This window comes from Mytilus californianus, unplaced genomic scaffold, assembly GCF_021869535.1.
Source record: "Mytilus californianus isolate M0D057914Y unplaced genomic scaffold, xbMytCali1.0.p SCAF_4, whole genome shotgun sequence".
In the NCBI taxonomy this organism is placed as follows: Eukaryota; Metazoa; Mollusca; class Bivalvia; order Mytilida; family Mytilidae; genus Mytilus; species Mytilus californianus.
Window position 1 is genome coordinate 36,510,758 of NW_026262690.1, and position 23,440 is coordinate 36,534,197.

The window sequence follows — 23,440 nt, forward strand, 5'->3', positions numbered from 1 at the left end:
ATTGACTTTGAAACTTTTGCTTAGTTTACATGTATTAGTTTGTGATTAGTTCAGTTTAAGATGAACCACTAATGTTAAGTCAATGATATTCGGTATGCAAATGTATTGGCATAGTTTACAAGTTAATGTTTGTGTTTAGGTTTGTTTAAAGGACGACTTATGAAAAGTCAATGGTATTTGGTTTGCAGTTGTATTAGCATTGACACATCTCATTTCCATGGAGATTGTTTAGCCCTGTACCTTCAGTCATGGTTCATTGACTTTGAATATTTGCATAACTAACATGTTAAAGTTTTGCTATTTTAATTTCAAAATTTGCATTATCAAAATAACAAATAGGTGAGACATATCTCTGTGTTAACAGTTTATTGTAAGTAAGTAAACAGAGTCAAACTTACCACTAGATAAAGGATATGCATGGTTCATTGTGTTTGGTTAGTAGGTTAACAGAGTCAAACTTTACCACTAGATAAAGGATATGCATGGTTCATTGTGTTTGGTTAGTAGGTTAACAGAGTCAAACTTACCACTAGATAAAGGATATGCATGGTTCATTGTGTTTGGTTAGTAGGTTAACAGAGTCAAACTTACCACTAGATAAAGAATATGCATGTGTTGTATAGGGTTAACAAATTATATTTAAATTTCAGACTTAAGGTAATTTCCATTTTAAAATCTATTTGACTAATTGGTATGATATTTGAAAGCACCAAAATAAAAATAATGATACAAAGAAAGATTATTAAAAATTATAAAAAAATCACAGGACACTAAACTAGGCTTATTTAATCAAATGTTATGAATGAATGAATGAATGAATGAATGAATGAATGATTGAATGAATGAACAATTGTAATGAAAAAATTAACAAATGAAAGAATGAACAATGCTTTATCAAAACAACTAAAAAAATATATATTAAGTTACAATATGGCATTAGGCAGCAAACAAGTTGTATCAAACACAGACATACAATAGATATGCTATAACAATTTGTGATCTTTTAAATAAAAATCTGGTATAGTGTCTCATAATTTGTAAGACTTTCATTGTTTATTACCTTTTCAATATAAAAATAAGGAGATGTGGTATGATTGCCAATGAGACAACTATCCACCAAAGTTCAAATGATGTGGATGTAAGCAATTATTGGCAACCATACGGACTTCAATATTGAGAAAAACCCATACCATATGGTCGGCTATAAAAGGCCCCAACATGAAAAATATGAAATCATTCAATTGAGAAAACTAACCGCCTAATATATAACAAAACAATTTATGAAAAACAAATATGACAGACATGAACCAACGATAACCACTGAATTACAGGCTCCTGACTTGGCACAGGCACATACAGAATGTGGCGGGGTTAAACACGTTTGTGAGCGCTCAATCCCCCCAGCCTCGGACAGTGGTGCAACAGCACAACATAAGAACAAACTATAAAAATCAGTTGAAAAAGGTTTAACTCATCAGATGGATACAAATAGAAATACATCTAACAAAAACACAGAGTGGACGTGGACGGGTACTTATACATCACCACAACAAAAAGACACTAAGTACAGATCAGCCAATCACAATAATTTAATACAAGCATTTGAAAATGATAATGAGAATGCTTAATATCATTTTGTTTTCCATTTATTTTAGCTGCTTCTATGATTCTTTTCCTGGTGATTGGATCTCTGAAATCATTTGGTGTATTATATGTTGAACTGTCTAGAGAGCACAATGCCAGTAACAAAGAACTCCAGTCTATACAATCATTAACTGGTTTCTTTTATCTGGGGCTAGGTAAGTCATTGGTGATTGGATCACTGAAATCATTTGGTGTATTATATGTTGAACTGTCTAGAGAACACAATGCCAGTAACAAAGAACTCCAGTCTATACAATCATTAACTGGTTTCTTTTATCTAGGGCTAGGTAAGTCATTGGTGATTGGATCACTGAAATCATTTGGTGTATTATATGTTGAACTGTCTAGAGAGCACAATGTCAGTAACAAAGAACTCCAGTCTATACAATCATTAACTGGTTTCTTTTATCTGGGGCTAGGTAAGTCATTGGTGATTGGATCTCTAAAATCATTTGGTGTATTATATGTTGAACTGTCTAGAGAGCACAATTTCAGAAACAAAGAACTCCGGTCTATACAATCATTAACTGGTTTCTTTTATCTAGGGCTAGGTAAGACATTGTCTTAATGTCTTTTAATGGCAGCATATTAAAACTTTTGTAAATGTGACCAAGAACAAAATGCAACCATCATTATCTCTGTCTGTATGTCTCTAAATGGCAGCATATTTAAACTTATGAAAATGTGACCAAGAACAAAATACAACCATCATTATCTCTATCTTTCATTAAAAGGTCACTGTGATCTAAATTTCTTTCATCAGTTACAGTGGATTCCTTTATTTTCATTGTTTCCAATTTTTTGTGGATTAAGGAAAACATGTATGTTTGTGGATATTTGATTTCGTTCTTTTAAAAAAATATACATACAAGCCTATAGAAAAATTGTACTTCATTGAACATTTAGTAAAAGGTTTTTTTTGCCTATTGCAAATGCTGCAGAATAGGAGAGATTGAGATGTGAATCTGACTGCAGCAGTGTTTCCAGTGTAAAATGTTTTTTTTTTTTACAAAATGAAAGTTAACTGGATAATCCATATTTTGTTAATAGATGGCTTATGGTATGATGTATGGATCTGGCATATAACTATTGTCCATAATGTCATATTCTTGGTTAAATGAATGGCTATAAAAAGCTGAAATGTTTTTGTCTTGTCTGGGACAAATGTCACAGAATGGGAGATGTAGGAATGCTAAAAGGTTGTCATCAATTTAGACAGCAAGAACAATTACCCTGGTATATTACACTTTATATTTCAAAAGGTAGAAGAAAGGGATATTACAAGTTAGTATCCTGATGCCTCATGCATTGAAATTTCTGTCTGGCATATGTCCTTAGACAGGATTCAATTGACTAATTTAATTTCATGGTTCAGTTATCAACATTAAGTTTTTGTACTTGAGTAAGATTCTATCTTTCTATAAGATAGGCAAACTATACTTGGTTGAATATTCAAACTATATTTTATTGATAGAATAATAAGATTTCAGATACATTTGACAGGGATATTAAAAAGATTAAAAAGTTATACATAAACATCACTAAATTAGGAGACTGTCTCACTAATTTTAGAATTGAAAAAAATTTTGAAAGTCAAAAATGGTGAGAATTTAAAGTCAATTTAAAAAAAAATGTAAATGGAAAAGGTAAGGTAGGGACATCTTTAAGGATTTTTCAAAGCTATCATATTTGTTTAAAGGATACTTTTATTTACCCTTATAGGGCCTGTTGGAACTGCACTGAGTATGAAGTTTTCTCACCGAGCAGTCTGTTTTGTTGGTGGATTATTTGGCGGGACAGGATTTTTATTGACAGCTTTTGCTCCATCTTTGGAATACTATTATCTGACATATGGTTGTCTCACAGGTTTGTAAAACATTTAGATATATTACATGATTAAAAAAGAAATTAGGAGGAAAATGAAAGAATGAACACCTTTGATTGAAAAATATGTGTTTTTTTTTTTAATTTATTTTTAAAAAATGCATTGTATAAATTATGGGATTTTCTCCATAGTATTTATGCATGCAGATGTTTCAAGTATAGTTTTTGTCTTGCCTGCGACGAAAGTTGCAGTATGCAAGACATAGGGACTACTATCTTGCAGCGTCAGCGTAAACTATTTGTATAAAGCTTTCTATTTAAGGTAGAGGATCTGGATGCTTCATACCTTGTATGCAGATACCTTTTGTTGCAAAGTTACCGACTGTCATATTTCCATTGTCCTTGACCTCACTTTCATGGTTCAGTGACTGCATGAAAAAAATTATATTTATTTTGTCATGTGAATTTCTCATATATTACGAGCAATAGGATAACTATACTGTATATTGGGTTTGTTCTTGTTGGCTTTTTTCACAATTTGATGACAAAATGGACAGGTTTAATATTCACTGTGTATAATTTTCGCTAAGTAGGAAAATACATGCGAAAAATCACTGTATTGTAATTAATTGACTGACAGATACTTGATTACAAATAAATACAAGTATTACAAATTAAAATATATAGAATTTGGAGTGAGTTCGGGTTATGACAATAATAAATATATCGTCGCTAATTAACATTTTTGAACATTTCACTGATTGCTGTGTTTTCAAAAGGTATTTCATGTATGAATAGCCAATTTAATTATTATAAATAAATATCTTAATCAAATATGCACATTTTGGTCATCTGTCGATCATCACAAAAGAACCATTTTATATATAAGGTTAATTAACTTTTAGGTTGAAAGAGTTTACAAATCAATTTCGTGTATACTTGACAATTAACAGTTTAATGCATATTGATGTATGAAACTCTTAAATAGCGATAAATGTGGGAATATACAGGAAAATTTACACGCTCACCTGACCTTGACCTCATTTCATGGATCAGTGTTCAAGGTTACAGTTATATGAATAGGTCCATTTCTCAGATACTGTAAGCACAATGTTAACTATATTTGGTGTACGCAATGATTGTAAGGTGTATATGTCTGTCTAGCATGTATCATCTGACCTTGACATCATTTTCCTATTTCATTTGTCAATGTTAAGTTTTTGTGTTTTTGGTCAGCTATATTTGGTGTATGGAATGATTGTAAGGTGTACATGTCTGTCTTGCATGTATAATCTGACCTTGACCTCAATTTCATGGTTCATTGATCAATGTTAAGTTTTTGTGTTTTGGTCTCTATTTCAATTACCATAAGCAATAGATCTACTATATTTGGTGTATGGAATAATTGTAAGGTGTACACATGTCTATATGACAGGATTTATCTGACCTTGACCTCATTGTCATGGATATTTAAAAATGTTAAGTGTATGTGATACCTGTAGTAAAACCTTTTCCTTTAAGACTTCAAGATAGAATCAATGGTCAGTAAAGCAGGTGAGACATTTCAGCATGTGCACTCTTGTCTTACATTGTGTTACTGAAAAAAGCATATGTTAAAATTTTCATAACTACAGTTATATTTTTTCATTTACAGGAATTGGTTATGGTTTCTCATTCAGTCCCTGTGTTGTGAGCTTTGTACATTATTTTCACAAGAGACGAGCACTTGCTAATGGCATTGTTACAGCAGGAGGAGGATTGGGTGCAGTAGTACTGCCATATTTTATGAGATATCTTATTGACGTAATGTCACTTAAAGGATGTATGATGATCTTTGCTGGTATCTTGTACAACATATGTGTATTTGCTTGTTTACTCAGACCACATAATAATTATCCCATTAAAAAAAGAAATGGGAAAAAGGTTAGTCAGAAAATGACACCGTCTGTAGATCAACAAAGTATGATACTTTTAGATGCTAGTGACCTCATTCATTGTGATGATAAAAGTTATATATCGGTAGACGATGGCAGAAGTCAGAATAGTTATGTTTCAGAGGGGGAATATCTGTTAAGGCATGCACAGAAGAAATCCAAACGAGGAAACAAAATGGCTAATGCTTCTATCGTTAGTCTGAAATCTTTTAATCCTTCTCTGTATACAAATCCAGAAAATATGACAAGGTCCTTGTGCTCAGAAGATCAACTAAGTTTAGATATCAGTTCTAAGCAGGAAAAACAAATGACAGCTTCTGTTATCAGTCTCAAGTCATTTGATCCTTCTCTTTGTTCTAATCCTGAAGTACTGGGTAAATCATTATACTCTGAAAATGACGATGCAATTGAAGTCTTGAAGGATGACAATCAGATAAATGCATCAGTGATCAGTTTGAAATCCTTTGACCCATCTGTATGTTCAAATATTGATGTCATGGGAAAATCCATTTATTCTGATGATCAGCAAAGTATTGGAGTAGCCTCACTTAGTGAGACTAGTCGGAAACAGAGCTTAGGAGTTGTCTCTCTTGACTCTACTTCTAGAGAATCAGCTTCAAAAAGTAAATCAGTAACTGAGTCACAGACTGATGAAGTAGAGGATGAAAGAAAATTCAGAATTAATGAACATGACCAAGACAAGATGAACATTTTTGAATATAAAGAAAATGAGAAATTTTCTCTTGAAAATCAAAAGCCTGTCACAAAATCTCGTAGTCAGGGAAAACGAAGACATTTATCTGCAGGGAACACAAGTTTAAAGGCCATCCTTACCAATGACAAATATAAAATAGATGAAGAAAATCAAATAAAAAATCTAAGTGATGAATGTAATAGCCAGAACAGTTTAAAGGCTGAGAAAGAATCACTTCTAAAAAAGATGATATGGTTAAAAAAAGATGACAAGCAACGTCTTACAGCATCAGTTATTAGTCTGAAATCCTATGATCCATCTTTATGTGCCAGTCTGGGTGTAGTAGCCAGTATATCAATGCAGAGTATACCTCAGACTTTTGAAAGGCTAGATAATAGCAATAGAGGAATTCTTATTGAATCTCAGACTTTAGACAAGAAGGGTCATTGTTGGTCTTATAAAAAATTATGTATATTTGATTGGAGCCTATTCAAAAATCCTGTTTTTCTTCTGTACCTTATTTTTGTTTTTTGTGAATCGCTTGGATATCTGAGTATATTTAATATTTTACCTCCGTTTTGTGAAGAAATTGGCGGAACAGACACACAAGGGGCTATGATCATCGCCATTATCAGCATATCTGAATTATTTGGAAGACTGTTCTTTGGATGGTGTACACACATGTGTCCAAATAACTGTAAAACTATATATTTTGGAGCAACTTTTCTAATGGGATTGGGAATAGTGTTCACTCCAGATATGAGCACATTTCTCCATCTTGCCATATTTGTTGGAATTTATGGATTTTTTTCTGGAGGATACAATGGTGTTTTGTTTAATACAATTATCAACAGTTTAGGATTAGAGAAATTTTCACATGCCTTTGGATTTATTGCTTTTTCTGCATCATTATCGTTGCTGATTAATCCAGTGGAATCAGGTAACCATGAAGATTAATCATTAAAATTTTATAAAAAAAAACAGCTGGCATTTCATTCATCTTCTCAGTTTCTTTCAAGTTAAACAATGATAACTGTAAGGATATGTAAAATTGGTAAATCCAAATAGTACACATTCCAGTTTAATAGCAAGTTAACACAATGTATGAAATTTTTGTCACATTTTTCTCAGGAACTACTAATCAAGTCTTTCTAAAATTTGGAATCGACATTCATGTGACCATGCTAAACCATGTGATGACTTTTTACATCCATCACTTGACCTATTTTACCAAATATTTATAATGGTGGTATCATTAGTGAGCAATAGCTCACATTTCAACTGGTTATGCCTGAAGACATTGAGCTGACTTGTATATTGTGTATAACAATGTATTATAATGGATTTTAGTCCTAATGCGCATTTTCTTGCTGATGACTTACTTTTCATGGGAATGCATTTACTGCCCTTGGACTTGTATAATTTCATGAATCTTGTACTTTTGTAGACTTTTTTTTGCTGTTCCTATATAGATATTAAGCTGATTTTAGATCTTTAGATAACAATGCCAAATTACATATCAAGTTCAAGGTTTAGATGCCATACTTAACACTGAAGTAAGAAGTCTGTCCCTCAATTTGGAGGTTGGGTCATTTTAGATGTTGGGACAGATCAAAGTAATGTACCTCCTTCATTAAATATTTCAAGATTCAGAAAATGTAACATGTAGAGAGCATGAAAAAAAGGTCAAGGTCATCACATGAGTTTAAATCTTGTAAATAATATATAACTCTGTCATATCTCTACATCCAATTAAATTTGACAACATCCATTGCCTGGCCATGGGGAATTCTTGAACCCTATTTAATTTTAAGTTTAGAGGTCAGAGGTCAAGTTGATATTATGACTGATGCTTAAAAGCTTATAGGCAAATAAGAGCTCCAGTCTTGCATCAAATCTTCATTAAACAAATTTTTGAATTAGTAGTTATTGATGAAAGGTGATTGTCACAATATGACTTTGGTAAGGTAAGCCTCTAGGCATGGTAAGGTAAGCCTCTAGGCATGGTAAGGTAAGCCTCTAGGCATGGTGGACAGCCAGTCTTGCATCCAGTTTTCATCTTATTGGTCATTGTTAGACCTTTAACCATATTCAATTTGAAAGTTGAAACTCAAAGGTTACCTGATTGCACTGTAGAAAAAACTGCTATCAAAATTATATGGGATTATGATTGAATGTTGTGCTAAATCATCCCATATTAAAATATTTATTTAAGCAGAAATATAAGGGAAATTTGATGCAAATGTTCTTAAGATGGTCATATGAAATGATTAAAATCGGCTACATACATTTTTACTGAAAACTAATTTTTTACTGACATACTTCATCCGGAAAGTGCTATAAGTATGATTGTTTCATATATTTCAGGTTTGATAAAAGATTCAACTGGTTCCTGGATGAATGTCTTTAGGGTCAATGGATCTGTAGCCCTGTTTGGATGTTTTATGTTACTGATTATAACATTCCTAGAGAGAAGAAAACCCCTTCAAACCTCTGAGATAGAAATGGATACCACTGTAGAATTGTGAAAATGGTGAGCAAGATCCAAAGGAAAATTAGATGTGGAATGGTTCAACTTTGAATTTTGATTCAATGTAGAGTTTAATAATGTCAAACATTCAAGAATTTCAAATTTTCGTAAACAGTGGTAAAGAGGAACTAAATTAAGTATTTAATATTATAACAGTGCCATTTTATAGTGTATGTAAAAACCCTATTGTTATTAAACCCTATCTAACAAGTCAAATACATTTGATACCATCTTAATGAAATTGTATCTATAGTAACATGTGTGTTCGAAAATCATTTTACTTCTTTTTAGTCCCCAGTACCGACGAAGTCGAAGGGCACTTTAGGTTTGCACTCCGTCCGTCAGTCCGGCAAATCAGTTTTCCACACTTTTTTTCTTCATGCTTGAAGATATTGATTTGATATTTGGTTTATTGTTTTATCATGACAAGTTACAGATCAATTTCGAATTTTGTTCCTGTCTGATGATTTTGTGTAGCGTTATGGTCCTTGGACTTAAAAAATTCACTTAAATAATCAACACTTTTTTTCGTCAGGCTTGAAGATATTGACTTAAAATTTGCTATATAGTTTACACCATGACAAGTTATAGATCAAGTTAGAATTTTGTTCCAATGCAATGAATTTTTAACCGGTAGGGGACTGTATTGCCATAGAATGCTTGTTGAAATTATAGTATTTTAGTGCCTTTTGTTGTGGATGTTTTGCAGAGTTTTACAAGAGAGTAAATTTTTAATTGTAGTGCATATTAGTGCTATTTTACTTGGAAATCTACAGCTAAGGAATAAACCTCTATATATGGAATGAAAATGACTGAATTTTTCAGAAGATATTTAAGCAACATAGAATAAATAACTTGTATTTGTTGAGCCTGTGACATTTATGTGTGAAAAAGAGACTTAGGGATCCCAGATTATTTGGTTTTGGTTCAGTCTCTGGTTAAATTTTTTTTAGGCAATTTTCTAGAGCAATATTGTGAAAATATTTATTTTCATTTTTCCATATTTGACTGATAAATGGATTTAGATATTTTTTCAGCTTAGTTTTCATTGCTTTTAGATAGTCTAAGGTTAAAGTTTTTCAGTTATCAATAACGTTGTCAACACTTCATTGAATTTTTTTCAAATGTAGACAGAAGCTTTTTTATGACCAAAAGAAGAAGCTTTTTTACGACCAAAAGACAGTAACCAGAGCAGAATTGTGAAAAATAATTTATGATATAAAAAGTATATATGGTATCTAGGATTTTATGATATAAAAAGTATATATGGTATCTAAGATTTTATGATATACTGTAATTAATAACCTTGGCCTAATTTTACCGAAAAATATTAAATTTTAAAAAAAATAATCATGGTATTTATTTTTTTGTATTGAGTATAAAGTTGTTCATAAAGTTTTATATTAACATTTATTTATTCTTTTTTTTTAAGTGTTTGTTGGAATAAGACATTTAGAAAAGAGGGCATAGCATATTTTAGAGACAATTATATTCCTTTAAAATATTAATTCGTGATAGCATTAGAACAAATTTGTCATGACAATAAGAGGAAACATGATATGAAAATTATTAAAGATCTGATTGACTTTTATATCCAGAAACTCCATCATAAAGTGGCATTTAAAGGTCGAATGGACAATGTATCGTTTGATATCTAAAAGGTTATGTAGCTGAAAAAGTAGGTAATATTGTAATGTATGCATTTGCTTGAATTAAAAAACTGCCCTCAGAATAAAGAAATGAGGGCACATTGAATTTGCGCCAATTTTTACAAAATCCAATCTTTCATTTACGCCACAAGGTTATATTTCATTTGCGCCATTTTACAGGTAACATATAATGGAAAAGTTTAAATATTCATTGCTATATAAAACTGAGAGTCACTTAGGTTTAAATCTATATAGTGATCACATGTTTGAGCTAGGTGTCAAGATGGACATTGTCAATTCTGAGACAAATTAGTTTTTTTCTCAATTGGATTGTTTCATATTTTTCATGTCGGGACTGTTTCAAGCCGACTATATGGTATGGGTTTTTCCTCATTTTTGAAGGCTGTACGGTTGCCTATAATTGATTTCATCCACTTCATTTGAACTTTGGTGGATAGTTGTCTCATTGGCAATCATACCACATATCCTTATTTTTATGTAGAAGAAATATGTCTGTAATTTTTTATGACCACAAATATTGGGTTATCCAGTGTGCATGAGTACATCCGAGCAGTTGCTTACAAGTCTTGTGTCAGAACCAACTTTTTGTTTTACTCCAGTGTATAATGCTTTCTCTTAGGTTTTATGATCTCTTTGATTTATAACAGAACTGTGTTTTAACATTATTATGAAAAGTCTCTTATGTTACAATGACTGATTACGGAGGAATATGTTTTATTATGCAATCAAAATGTGTTTTAAAGTTATTTTTAAAAGTCTCTTTTGAATAAAACTATTTTTATACTATTTATAAATAAGAAGATGTGGTATGAGTGCCAATGTGACAATTCTATTTACCTGTATTATTGGCGCAAATGAAATGTTTTATTTTGGCGCAAATGAAATATGATTTGTGGCTCAAATGAAAGATTATTTTGGCGCAAATGAAATGCCAGTTGGCGCAAGAGCAAAGCATTGAGAAATGAAAGTTTACATGAGTTGTACCCCATTTCCTACATAGAAATGGCATGTATGACATCATGGATAAAAAGAAGAAAAGAAGATATAAATATATAAAAACCTACTCAACACATTTTATTAGTTTAAACCTATTTCAACTGGATCATCACTTTCATTACTTAGTAATCTTGTATATAGGCATGATAAGAAAAAGTTGTATTATCGTTATATTTTTTCACTGAATTTTGCCATTTATGGCAAAAGGAAAAAGGTCTTTTGTAGGGCTTGATTTATTCCCTTAAAACCTAAAACAATTTGAATGGGAAATTAAGAAGCATCCTATTTTAATATGTCCAGTATTATGTTCTATGTTAAGTAAATTATCCATTGATACCTATTTTGTGTTGACTATAACTCATAATTGACACACAGGAATATTTTTTGTAATCTTGCATCATTAGGTTTTTGTTAATCCCAAATTCTCCAACTATACTTGACCAACACTAATCAAACATGTGCTGACTCTTTTGGAAGAATTAAGCTTACACATATCTCATTTTAATTTTTGATTTGAAAAGATAAGTTTTTCAGTCCTGTTCAGTTCAGAGGAACACACTTCTAAAATATGCAACACCCTCTAAACCACTTTGAGAAAACATCAAATTCACACAGACTCTTTTACTGGTAGTGTAATATTTTGATATTTTATCACATTGCTTTCTGAGATACCATAACTTTAAAATGGAATTCAAAGTTATTAAGAGGTCACACATCAGGGATGGGCACGATTACTGACAAATGTAATCGATTACATGAAGGATTTTTGTGTAATCGATTAATAATCGATTACTCTGATTTTTGTATGTAATTAATTGCAATCGATTACTTTATCAAAAGTAATTACATTACTTTTCGATTACTGTCAATTACATTTTACAAAATTACAAAAAAAATTATAAAGTAAGTTAAACACAATTATGTTGCTCAACGTTTATATAGTGGAAATTTAGAACTTTACCAAAAACAGCATTTAGAGCATTGTTTTCAAATTTTAATTTGACATTTGTTTTCTAGATGGAATCTCTTACTGAGGATCAGAAATATTCAAACATTCTTGAAATTTTGGCTTTCAACATGAACGAGAGATGACATCGCATTGCATCAATCACTTATTTATATTGCAAGTTTGTTTTCAAAAATTTTGCTTTCATACTGACTTAGAGAAGCTTTTTTGTTTTTACTCATTAAAAACAGGTATATTTTTATTTAACATAGTTAATTGCAATATTGGAAATTTTCCTCTGAAAAAAAGTAGAATAATTAATTAGTTCAGCTAATTTCAAAGATCAAAATTTATAATTATAATGACATGCATGAATTAATCCTTTTGTTTGGATAACCACCCTAATTACAGGTTATAAAACTGCCAATGGAGTACAATTTATAACCTGGGGCAAAATAATGTAAATCTCCCTCTTAATTAGACATAATTGAAATGAAAACAAAGTCTACATCTTATTTATTAGAAGTCTTTTATCATCTGATTAGTAAAGACAAGAATTTTGTTTAGATTTTTTTATTCTCTAATCAAATTATAAACAATATATATTTATATTGTCAAAATGGGATACATGTATCTATTTCTCCAAAAGAATTTCAATGCATAGCCAATATTTCATTGTCGAAAGGATTTTGTGTACTTTCTTAATTTTTATATTATAACATTATAAGGAATCAACTGATTATCTATTCTAATCTAAAATTCCAACTCTTATTTAAAATTATGCTTTAAAGAATTTGAATAAAAATAAGCATACTACTTTAATGTAGTACAGTACTTAACTTAAGACTCATTTCTTATTTTATAAGGTCTTGAATTATTGACAAGCACATAAATCCATTTATTTTTCAAAAGCTAGATATAAAGTAAAATTTGGTAGGGATCTGGTTGATCATAATGCAGCTTGAGACAATAGATAGATATAAAGCAGTTGATAAACTCTTAAGTCATATTAATACATTCTGTTTTATCTGTACTTTAAAGTGATGAATACATACATACTTTCATTTAGAATAGGTTATATTTCATCAAACTATTTTACTAAAGTAATCGAAATGTAATCGAAAAGTAATCGATGATTACATCACAATTTTTGCTGTAATCGATTAAATTACGATTACATGTAATCGAAAATGTCTTTGATTACAGATTACTGTCGATTACTGGAAAAAATGTAATCAATTACAATCGATTATGATTACAGATTACGATTACCCCATCCCTGTCACACATATCTCTAATCTGCATCTTCTTCTCTACCTCTCAATAGAATCCAGCCTATTTGCTTTTTCTTTTCAACTGACATCAAGCTGTGCATCCATTTCTTAATTTTTGGTGACATTGATTTTGGTGTTTCAATAGTCAGCAAAAGCATTTAAGACATTTATATTAAACTGAAAAGTTTCCAAGTCTAGAAAAAAATTAAAACAATTTTAGATATAGAGGTTCAAAAATTTAATATGTGTGATATTATTTTGTTAGGCTTGAAGACACTTATTGAGAACTATAGGAAGAGTTAATAGCACAGAAGAATCTGTTGAATATTTGACTAAAGTTGCCAAGTCAGGGGTGAAATTGTATCCTTATATAGATTTTAGTTGCTACTATTTGCTGATTCATTATTGAGTCAAATGTATTCCAACCCTTAAAGAAAAACATCATTTGCAACAGTGATATCATGTGATTCTTAGGTTCTTTGTGTAGCCATTTATAAAAGAAATGATTATTTAATTCCTTATAGATATGTCAGTAAACTTCAGTAAAATGGAGATAAGAATCTCATTTCATTCATGAATATGCATTATATTAATTCATGTGATACTTGATCCTAAAGCTTTAAGGATCAACATAAATTTTACATTTGATTTTTATAATTTTTTGTTTATTTATATTTTTAGTTTATAACGTAACACTGTTTTTATAAATAATAATTTTTCTGTTTGTTATTCTTTCCATACATCAAATATCAGGTCTTTTTGTCTCTTTCATTATACATTTTCCTGTGTTTCCTTAATTTTTTAAATTCTAAAGTTTTTGAAAAGATAAATGTTATAAATGATGAGAAAGAAATCATAAGACATTACAAACAGTCCAAATAATTTTTGTAAAACAGAATTTGTTGAATTTGTAATTATTCAGCATCTTATTTTTCGTATAAGGTGAAATGACTTTCTCCCAAAATTCTGTCAGCTGCAGACATTAATACATGTATATCTCTATATACAAATAGTTTTATCAGAAAATTTGTTAATTTCATGTGTTGCTTTTTGTTTTCTTAATTTTGTTGTTGTTGTTGTTAAAATGAGAAATCAATTTTTTAAACAAAATAAAAAACATATATTCAGAAATTTGTGACTGATTTATCTTTTTGTTGTTGTAAACATGATAAATCAGTTATTTAAATAAAATAAGAAACGTTTATTCAGAAATAGGTAACTTAGCTATATATTTAGTGTAATATGCAACCCTTGACTTTTCATTGAAAACCTACAGCCCTGAACAATCCTCAGCTTTTATAAATGCATTGACTATGTTCATTCTTACTAAATGAACAAAAGTACATTGAACAATATATCACCACTCACAACTTGCAAATGATACAGAAAGAAGGAGCCATCTAAATATAAATATGAAGATCTCAAAATGAGGCTATTTTGGCCGATATTGAAGTTTTGCATGAATTTTAAGTAGTTTGAAGCCCTTAAAGCAAGTATGTAAGACAAATTTTAAGAATATAAAAACTGATACCTGACAAGACTAATGTATTTGATACATCTGAAGGTTGTTATTTGAAGGATTTATAATACTTCTTGAATTTCAAATTCAAAGGGCCATAAAAGTGGCATTGTGATATACCTACTTCCCTTGTCAAATTTGTAAACATCAGATTAAACATTTTATGTTGAATTATTTAAATTTTTACCATGGAAAAAAGGCATTTTATTTATCATTCATTTATGGTGTATACAATGGTAAAATTTTTCAATTTGCTTGTTAATTTTTATCAAGGTTACTGTACTTTCATGGCTTTGTGATAATTAATGTGTATTTTAGAAGATTATAAAGTAGTAAATGTTTTTGATGATGCATGCAAAATATTTATACATAAAATAATTGTACGTGCCTTGTTATTGTATTTACATATTAATGTGCAATAAAGCTGTTGTAAGTGTTTTCAAAATGCCATGCTGAAGATTTCAGAAGATACCATGCACCAATTGTTGTATTCATATTTTTAAATTCACTTGTAAGGACAATTGCTGTTTATGATAAGATATTGTTTGTAATTATATGTCAGTTGCAATGTTGCTGTTCTTACCACTAGATTGAATTAATCTGGATTATTTCCCTTTAGAGAGCATGTGCAATGTAGTTTGTTATCCTTCCTAACAGCTGTTCAACTCAAGGATTTGGGGAAACAAAAAGATATCTGTTATCCTTTTCGTCATTTTGATATTCAGTATTAACATCCTACCAATTATTCTTTGCAACTTAAAATGAAAAAAAATACAATTTTAAAGTTTACAGAACTAAAAACAGTTATGTGTACCTGATGAACATTTAACATGAATAATGCTTCTTTTTGCAAATATAAGAATTTCAAAAATTAACATCAACACAACAACTTTGGTATGGAAGGTTAGATACAATTTTTTATATGTCTGTCATTAGATGTACAGGTTTCTCCTGACACATTCCTAATTTGTTATGTTCAAGTGTTTCAATGCCAATTTTTATGGCCCCCTATGACAGAAGGGGCATTATGTTTTCATGTTGGTGTGTTAGTCTCTCCCTCTTCAGGTTTTTGGCCAAGGTAGTTTACAATGAAGTTTTAGTCACACCAATTTAGTACACATGTTATCATGATGTGAACATTTTAAATTATATGACAAATTACGATTTTGACCCAAATTTCAAAGATCACTGAACCTGTAAATGTGATAGTGTGAAAACAGTACATTCTCAGGTTGAAGGTTTCACTAAGGTAGTTTACCATAAGTTGTGGTGACATCAACTTGAAATTTAGTACACATATTCATTATGATGTGATTTTTAAATATAAAAAATTTTGCGGTCGTATATTGGTATCACGTTGTCGTCGTCGTCTTCATCCGAAAACATTTGGTTTTTTAACAATAACTTTAGTATTAATGAATAGAAATCTATGGAATTTAAACATAAGGTTTATAACCACAAAAGGAAGGTTGGGATTGATTTTATGGGTTATGGTCCCAACAGTTAAGGAATTAGGGGACTCAAATGGGCCAAAATAAGCATTTTCTAGTTTCATGACAATAACTTGTGGAACAATGTATGGATCACTCTGAAATTATACCACAAGTTTCCATACCCCAAAGGGATGGTTAGGATTGGCTTTTGGGGGTTATGGCTCAAACTGTTTAGGAATTAGGGGCAAAAAAGTGAGAAAAAACAAAGGTGTCCTGGTTAATGGACAATTACTGAAGTACAAATTACAGTGTAAGGGAGGTAATTCAAGCACAACTTTGAATTACCTCCCTTACACTGCTTTTAAATTATGTATACAGATTTTTTGTATTGTCTTGAGGTGATTAGCTGTCAATTCATTTTTAGAAGTTACTATTTTAATAATTTTAAAAATACTGATTAAGGTAAATTAATTTTAGCTATGATTATGTATGTCATTTTCTATTTTAAGACTTTTATGATGTATTTAAATGGGTTATTATGGTTGCAAACTCCATTGGAAATTTCAATTGAAATTATGACCATGACTGAGGGGGGGACAATTTTTTTCTCCACAAGATTTCAGAAATCAAAAAGAAAATCCTTCAAATTTTTTTTTTTTTAAAAAGGGGGGTGGGAAGGTCAATTCGCAACAGCATAGTGTAATGCACAAAAGCAAAAAAATTAATATAAATTCAAATCATATAACCAATTCTTAGTTCTTTGACTACAGTTATTCTGTGTCAGAAACCTATTATGTGTAAAATATTGAATTACAATCCAAATTCAGACCTGTATCAAGTGCGAATATTGTGTCCATTTTTGCCCCAACTGTTCAGGGTTGGACCTCTGCGGTCGTATCCAGCTGCGCTCGGCGAAGCAATTTATTTTAATATAAATGCCAAATTACAGATATGTTCCTGATTCCTTTTGGTTCGCCGAACAAGGAAAATGACAGTTGAAGCTGGACATTTGAACCCATGGACGCATATTCTTGTTTAAAATAACTTGCTTGAATAGACCAGAAATAGTGAACTACTGTCTCTGTTTGTAGTACTGTATGACCATGCACCGAGGTAGAATACATTTATTAGATTTTTGAACATTATTTTATCAAGCAGAGTTTCTCTTGCTGTGTTTTATTGTGTGAAGCTTTGTTTTGTTATATTTTATTGTATTGTTATGATGAACCAGTAGAATCTCATTTTGTTGTTAACAAGTGCTTATTTGTTTTAGTGAATAATAAATCATGAAAAAGTCTTACTTTATACTAAATACCGCCTCTTCCCTTGTGTCTCTTATCAACAGTTGTCTTAGGGGCTGCCATATAACAAAATTATTATCTTTATGTTCATTATTATTTGGAAGGTAAATTATAGGAAATATCTAGTATATGAAAATGAGACAAAAATTCAAAGGCGCCAGAAATCTAGAGCATATCTATAGGTAAACATACAGTTTTTAACAAAAGACAAATTACTATATAATACGTCAGACTTTAAATCGACTTAGTCTAGAAAATTCGTGTATAAATTCAACAGATATTACTGTGGATTCATTTATTTTCGAGGGAACCAATTTTCGTCGATTGATGGAAAATTGTATTTTCGTGGATATTTGATTTTGTGGTTTTGCCGAAATATGCATACCAGCCTATTACAAATCTTTACTTCGTTGAACATTTAAATTCGTGGTTTACGTTTACCCACAAAATCCACGAACATTGGTGTCCCACGAATAATAATGAATCCACACATAAAGATCTGCCATTAACAAGAAATGCATTAAGGGACAACAAAAATAAGATATGACTGAAAACAATCACCGGGGAAGCTCCTGACGACAGACACACGAACATACGGAATAGTTAAGATGTTTTTGAGCATTCATCTTTCCATCAGGGGAATAGTAAAATGTACATAATGATCTAGATCTATATCACTACTATATTTATAATTGACAGTTTGTATAGGCATACACTATTACAAACCTCATTTCTTAACTATCCTGTACTATTCATAATATTATAATGAAACTATATAATTATGTAAAACAATTCACAGGTTCCAGATTGAAGAAGGGATCAACTCACAAGTCTGTTATTCTAACGTTTGTATAATGCATGATAAAAATGTAACGTTTGTCAATTGGAATCAAACCTTGGTGGTTTATTTCTTGATTTGACAATATTTTCTCGTTCCTGATGATTTACCATGGAACAAAAGATCATTGGAATCCATCGAGAAGAGTTCCACTTTTACAGTAATATTTTTTGCATTTTTACACAAGCTTAATTTGTCATTTTATAAAAATATGATTTATGGCAACTTTCCTAGATCGTTTTGAAATTCGCTTCCTAAAAAAGTAACACCCGCTTCAATCATTTGTCTGTTAAAATAATTCCCAATATATACTAGTATCCATGCATTATTACAAAATGATTGGTAGGATTGCTAGTATACATGTATGTACGAGAAACATATTTTATAAACTACTAAAAAAATATTTGCATGATTCTTTACAAAAACATACGATAAAATCTGAAGATTTGGATATTACAAAGAATGTTTAATGCTAAAAAAACAATCATGTTCCAGTGGGATATCCAGTGAACGAAAATTCACTCTTCTTATGATAGAGTCGAGAAAGTCAATAATAAAACAAAACCGGTAACGATACTGATCAAAAGTTATTTCTAAATAATAATTGTATATTTTAAAGAAATTATTTATTAAACTGTGTTATTAGAAATATACATGCAAATACACGATGTTTTATGTTCAGTATTTATCGAGATAATTGCTTTAGAAGCTTGTGAAACTGAAATTTAAAAACTGCCAATCTTTGCTGCATATTGATAAAAAAAATTGGAAAAAATCATGTACATAAAAAATCGAAAGATCTTTCGGGTCATTAATTTTCTAAGTGTTCCAAAAACTCCTTAGCATGTAACAATTTCCAAAAGTATGATTATTTTTCACACCTGAGTTATCGAGCACACCGGTCTGCTCTTGTCACATGTACATTCAATAGAGAACTATTGTCTTTTCGTGAATATAAACATTTAAAGGTTTGTCTGTGCAGGTTAAAAAATTAAAGATAACTATTTTTATAAAGTATGTATCTTTCTACTATTTTGTATACAATTTTAAGAAAAGTTCTCGAGTTTTGTACAAGTATTTACCAGGCGGAAACCCAGTTGAAATTAAACAAAAGAAATGGAACTCTTTGTTAGAGAAGGTGAAAAAGAAAAATTGGTATATTTAATTGTTAACATCTGTTTCTATGGGCTTTAAAAGTTTAATAAAGGTGCATAAATTAGGATTTTATGCATCTTACATACGTGTTTTTTTTACAAGAATAATAGTATGGAGCTTCGAGATATTTGTAAACTTTTAAAATTGAAAAATTTTCACAAAACAGTCGATTGTGGAAGTTGCAAATACAGTTGGATCTTTTTTGTGCATAAGCATTAATTCCGCCGAAAAAAATTCCAAAGAAAGATAACAGATTGACCCTTTTAAAGCAGTAATTGCATCTCTTCCCCCGATGACAGTTTTTTGGAAAAAAATCCCGAAAATGGGCAATAATTTCATCAAAAAGAGAAAGTCGAGTACACCTTTTTTGTTTAGGCGTGTTTGAGTTGACTATTATGACTTCAAAACGTATAAAAGAAAAATATTTCACACATCACCTCGCTTCAGATTCTATTAATTTTATATTTTGAAGCTCTAGGTTGATATAATAACATTAAAAATTTACAGTTCTAAAAAATAAAATATATGGGTCAAATGAAATACCTTTCCAGTGAGTCATAACAGCAGAATTGGTGTGTTCGAATAACAAATTTTTACTAAAAGTACTTGACGACAGACTTTTCAGTTGGATCTCAAAAATGCATATCTTCAAAAAAACTTCATTTTTTGTGTGTTTTATCTAGGATAATTAGTCTTCAACCTCTGAAAACTTTTAGTCTGCCCTTCCACGAAATATTTAATTAGAATTTTTTTTAATATTTTTGAACTTTCGAAAATTCCACCTGACAACCGATCAGATAAAAGTTTTAAGTTGATCAGATGCATAAAAGTGCATTAAATGATGCTTAATAGCTAGTAGATACGTTTATATTTTAAAATACAACTTGCATATAAGGATCGTAAGTATGCTATGTGGATATATTTATCGGTTTTCAAGAGCTATAATGACAGCGCGTCATCACTACAATGGCTTCCATTTTTACGATTATAAAAATTAAGTGGCGTAATGGGGAGATAATTTTGACGAAGTAGAATCCTGACTGTTTACGGTCTTCTCCATCTATTCACATTCAATGTTTACATCGAGATAAAGTATGTTTGATTTTGCTTAGTAACTTAAATTCAAAAGTGCCAATCTTTGCTGCATATCAGTCGATTCCTTTGAATTTTTTTCAATGACTTTCTCTGATTTAGCTGTATATATATATACGAATAATTAGTATGTTCCAGAGAAGTATACAGACAGAAAAAAATAATCGAAGTTGGTACTCCAGGAATTTATTCGCATAATAACATTTTAAACCAGTTTTACTGCAAACATCTTAAGCCGGCTGCACTCGTCGTTTGCTACTTAAGGAGGAAAATGATAATATTGAGTAGAAGTTTTTTTTTATTTCAATTTATTTCTATTTTTACTACTTACCAGAACGTTTTTCCGTGAATCCATAATTGATAGCGTCTTTGCTAAAATGGGACAAACATTGAGAAGATCTAGTTTTCAGTGTTTACAGGGGAGGTAATATTTTGTCACTAGATTTCCCACTGGTTCATATATGATCGACAGATATTAATAGAACAGATTATCATCAATACTGAATACTTTTCTCTGATAAAAACTGTGATAGGGTCATTTATATATTGAAATTATTTATTTGCAATGTACATATATTTTATTATTTATTATTTTCCATGTCCAGTAATAACTGGAGAGCAAGAAATAATGAAGGAAATTCACAACAAACCAAATTTCAAGGACACCGGGGTCAAAGACAATTTGGGCAACAGAGTCAGAGACAATTTGAGAATACATATGAAAATAACGTCAATCAGGAACAACAACCTAGATTTAACAGGAATGAAAATGAGGAAGTAGTTTGCCGGCGTTGTGGTCAAAAGGGACATATGAGAATAGGATGTAGAGATCGATTAGACCACAGTAGAAATTCTTTAAACAGGAAGGGATCAGCATAACGGGGCGTATGTTTGGTCGTCGTTTTGGGCGCTCCAATAATCCTAATTACCTAACAGATTTAGTTGGAAAATCAAATGAAGTTCAGATAATTATTGGTTCAGTTACTACAATAGCTCTTTTAGATACCGGTTCATCAGTTTCCATAATAAGTAGATCATTTTATGATAAACATTTCTTTGAAATACCTATCCATCCAGTTCAAGAAATCTTAAAAATTGAATGTGCAGATGGTCAAGAACTCCCTTATGAAGGTTTTATTGAAGCAATTATGAACATCTTAGGATCAAGAAGTAAACAGAATGAGGACAATACACTGAACAATTGCCTTTTCCTTATCGTTCCTGACAGTAAATACAATATCAATGTTCCAGTTTTGATAGGTACTAATATTTTGTCTTCTTTTATGGAAATTCTACAGAAAAGATATGGCGAAAGATACCTGCAGCAGGCCGAATTATTTACACCAGTATACATGACCCTAAGATGCTTGACACTTAGAGAAAAAAATCTGCAAAGACAGAATAATAAACTAGCTGTTATAAAGTCTGCTGAAAAAGAACGAATTACAATAGAAACCAATTCTGAAGTTGTAATATCTGGCTATTTAGACAAGAAAGTGCCATACCAACCGGTTTGTGCTCTACTGCAGCCAACACAAAGATCATCTATCCCACTTGACTTAGATATTACACCTGCGATAACTTCTTATAGCTACAGTAAACATGCTTTTGGAACAACAAATGTACTTATTTCAAATCCTTCGACAAGGACCGTTACAGTTTCACCAAACAGTGTTTTATGTGAACTTCAACCAGTCCATATTGAAAATATTGAACGATATGACGATGAACAACATCAAAAAGATAACACAGAAGTCATAGAAGGAATAACTATGTGTACAGATGGTCTTACTCAGACACAGATACAGAAAGGAAAACAACTTGTACAAAAATATGCTGATATTATGTCCAAAGATGACCTTGATATTGGACACAATAAAATGGTTAGACATAGAATACAGTTAATAGACGAAACTCCATTCAAACAGAAACATAGACGAATACCACCATCAATGTATGAAGAAGTTAGAGATCATCTTCATCTATTATTAGCAAGCGGAATTATACGTCAATCATTTTCACCATAGGCATCAAATGTAGTTTTATGCAGAAAGAAGGATGGTAAACTGCGCATGTGCGTGGACTATCGCCAACTCAATGATAAATCTGTAAAAGATTCACATGCGTTGAATTGAAGAAATTTTAGAAGGGCTTGCAAGAAACAAGTTCTTTACAGTAATAGATATGAAGTCAGGGTATCATCAGATTGAGATAGAAGAAGATCATAAGGAAAGGACTGCGTTTACAGTTGGCCCGCTAGGCTTTTATGAATATGAAAGAATGCCATTTGGTTTAGCAAATAGCCCAGCAACATATCAAGGATTAATGGAAACCATATTGATGGACCTAAATTTGAAGATTTGTTTTGTCTATCTTGATGACGTTATAATATTCTCCAACACATATGAAGAACATTTGAATAGAATAGATCTTGTCTTTAGTCGACTGAGAGAAGCAGGTTTAAAATTATCACCAAAGAAATGTTCTTTCTTTATGAGAAAAGTACGCTATGTAGGACACATAGTGTCTGCGGAGGGAATTGAACCTGATCCTGATAAAATAGAGAAGATCAAATCTTGGCCAATACCAA

General features: G+C 30.8%; 1 protein-coding gene across 3 annotated transcripts in view; it reads left to right on the forward strand.

Moving 5' to 3' along the window:
* The window catches only part of LOC127737976 (uncharacterized), a 33,182-nt gene extending 15,421 nt beyond the window's left edge, over positions 1 to 17,761 (forward strand). For all 3 annotated transcript variants that reach the window (XM_052248944.1, XM_052248946.1, XM_052248945.1), the window contains exons 4-7: positions 1,656 to 1,799; positions 3,367 to 3,510; positions 5,123 to 7,036; positions 8,464 to 17,761. In XM_052248944.1, the coding sequence (XP_052104904.1) occupies positions 1,656 to 1,799; positions 3,367 to 3,510; positions 5,123 to 7,036; positions 8,464 to 8,624 (2,363 nt within the window). In that variant the 3' untranslated portion in view covers positions 8,625 to 17,761. The remainder of the gene's footprint in view (positions 1 to 1,655; positions 1,800 to 3,366; positions 3,511 to 5,122; positions 7,037 to 8,463) is intronic.
* Positions 17,762 to 23,440: the final 5,679 nt, after the last annotated feature.